Genomic DNA, 652 nt, shown 5'->3' with positions numbered 1-652 from the left:
GCATGCCGTGGCGTCCAGGGACCCTGCCAAAGCAGCAGCATACGCACAAACGCACAGGATTCCAAAGGTTTACAGTGGCGGGGCTTGTTACCAAGGTCGGTCTGTTACTATCTGAAGTCTGGGTGCGGGAGCTGTAATCGTGTATCCCACAGACCTCCTGGACGACTGTGACATCGATGTGGTTTACATCGCGGTATGTAGCAGAGCAACCACCTCTGAACAGCGCTGACAGATCCTCTATATCGCTCTTGCAGCTGCCAAATGGTCTGCATTTCGAGTGGGCAATGCGCGCTCTGGAGCGGGGCAAACACGTTCTGGTCGAGAAGCCTATGGCCGATACTGCTGCTGAGGCCCAGTACTTGGTCGACCTTGCCGCAAAGAAGGGGCTTGTGTTGCTCGAGGCGATCCATTACTTGTATGGGCTTCTTTTCTTCTATCATTCTACCCTGTGTTATTCTATCCGATTCCCTTTGCTTTGCTTTTTTTATTTTTTATTTATTTTATTTATTTATTTTACCTCCCCTTCCTCTTGGCTTACCACGTCCACAGTTTCCACCCGGCAGTACAACGGGTAAAGGAGATCATCGACAGTGGCGAATTAGGCAAAATTAAATGCGTGAATGCAGAGTTTGCGGTGCCCAAGATACCCGAG

The 652-nt window shown here is 50.2% G+C and overlaps 1 protein-coding gene across 1 annotated transcript in view; it reads left to right on the top strand.

Annotated features, from left to right (window-relative positions):
* FIBRA_09020 (uncharacterized protein) overlaps positions 1-652 on the top strand; it is a gene marked incomplete at both ends in the record, with an annotated part of 1902 nt that overhangs the window by 358 nt on the left and 892 nt on the right. The window contains 4 exons of the mRNA XM_012330619.1: positions 19-99; positions 153-193; positions 255-415; positions 550-627. Coding sequence (XP_012186009.1) covers positions 19-99; positions 153-193; positions 255-415; positions 550-627 — 361 coding nt within the window. The remainder of the gene's footprint in view (positions 1-18; positions 100-152; positions 194-254; positions 416-549; positions 628-652) is intronic.

This window comes from Fibroporia radiculosa (assembly GCF_000313525.1).
Source record: "Fibroporia radiculosa TFFH 294 genomic supercontigs, scaffold6316, whole genome shotgun sequence".
Lineage (NCBI taxonomy): Eukaryota > Fungi > Basidiomycota > Agaricomycetes > Polyporales > Fibroporiaceae > Fibroporia > Fibroporia radiculosa.
The sequence above is the reverse complement of the archived record's forward strand: the minus strand, read 5'-3'. Positions and strand labels throughout refer to the sequence as shown.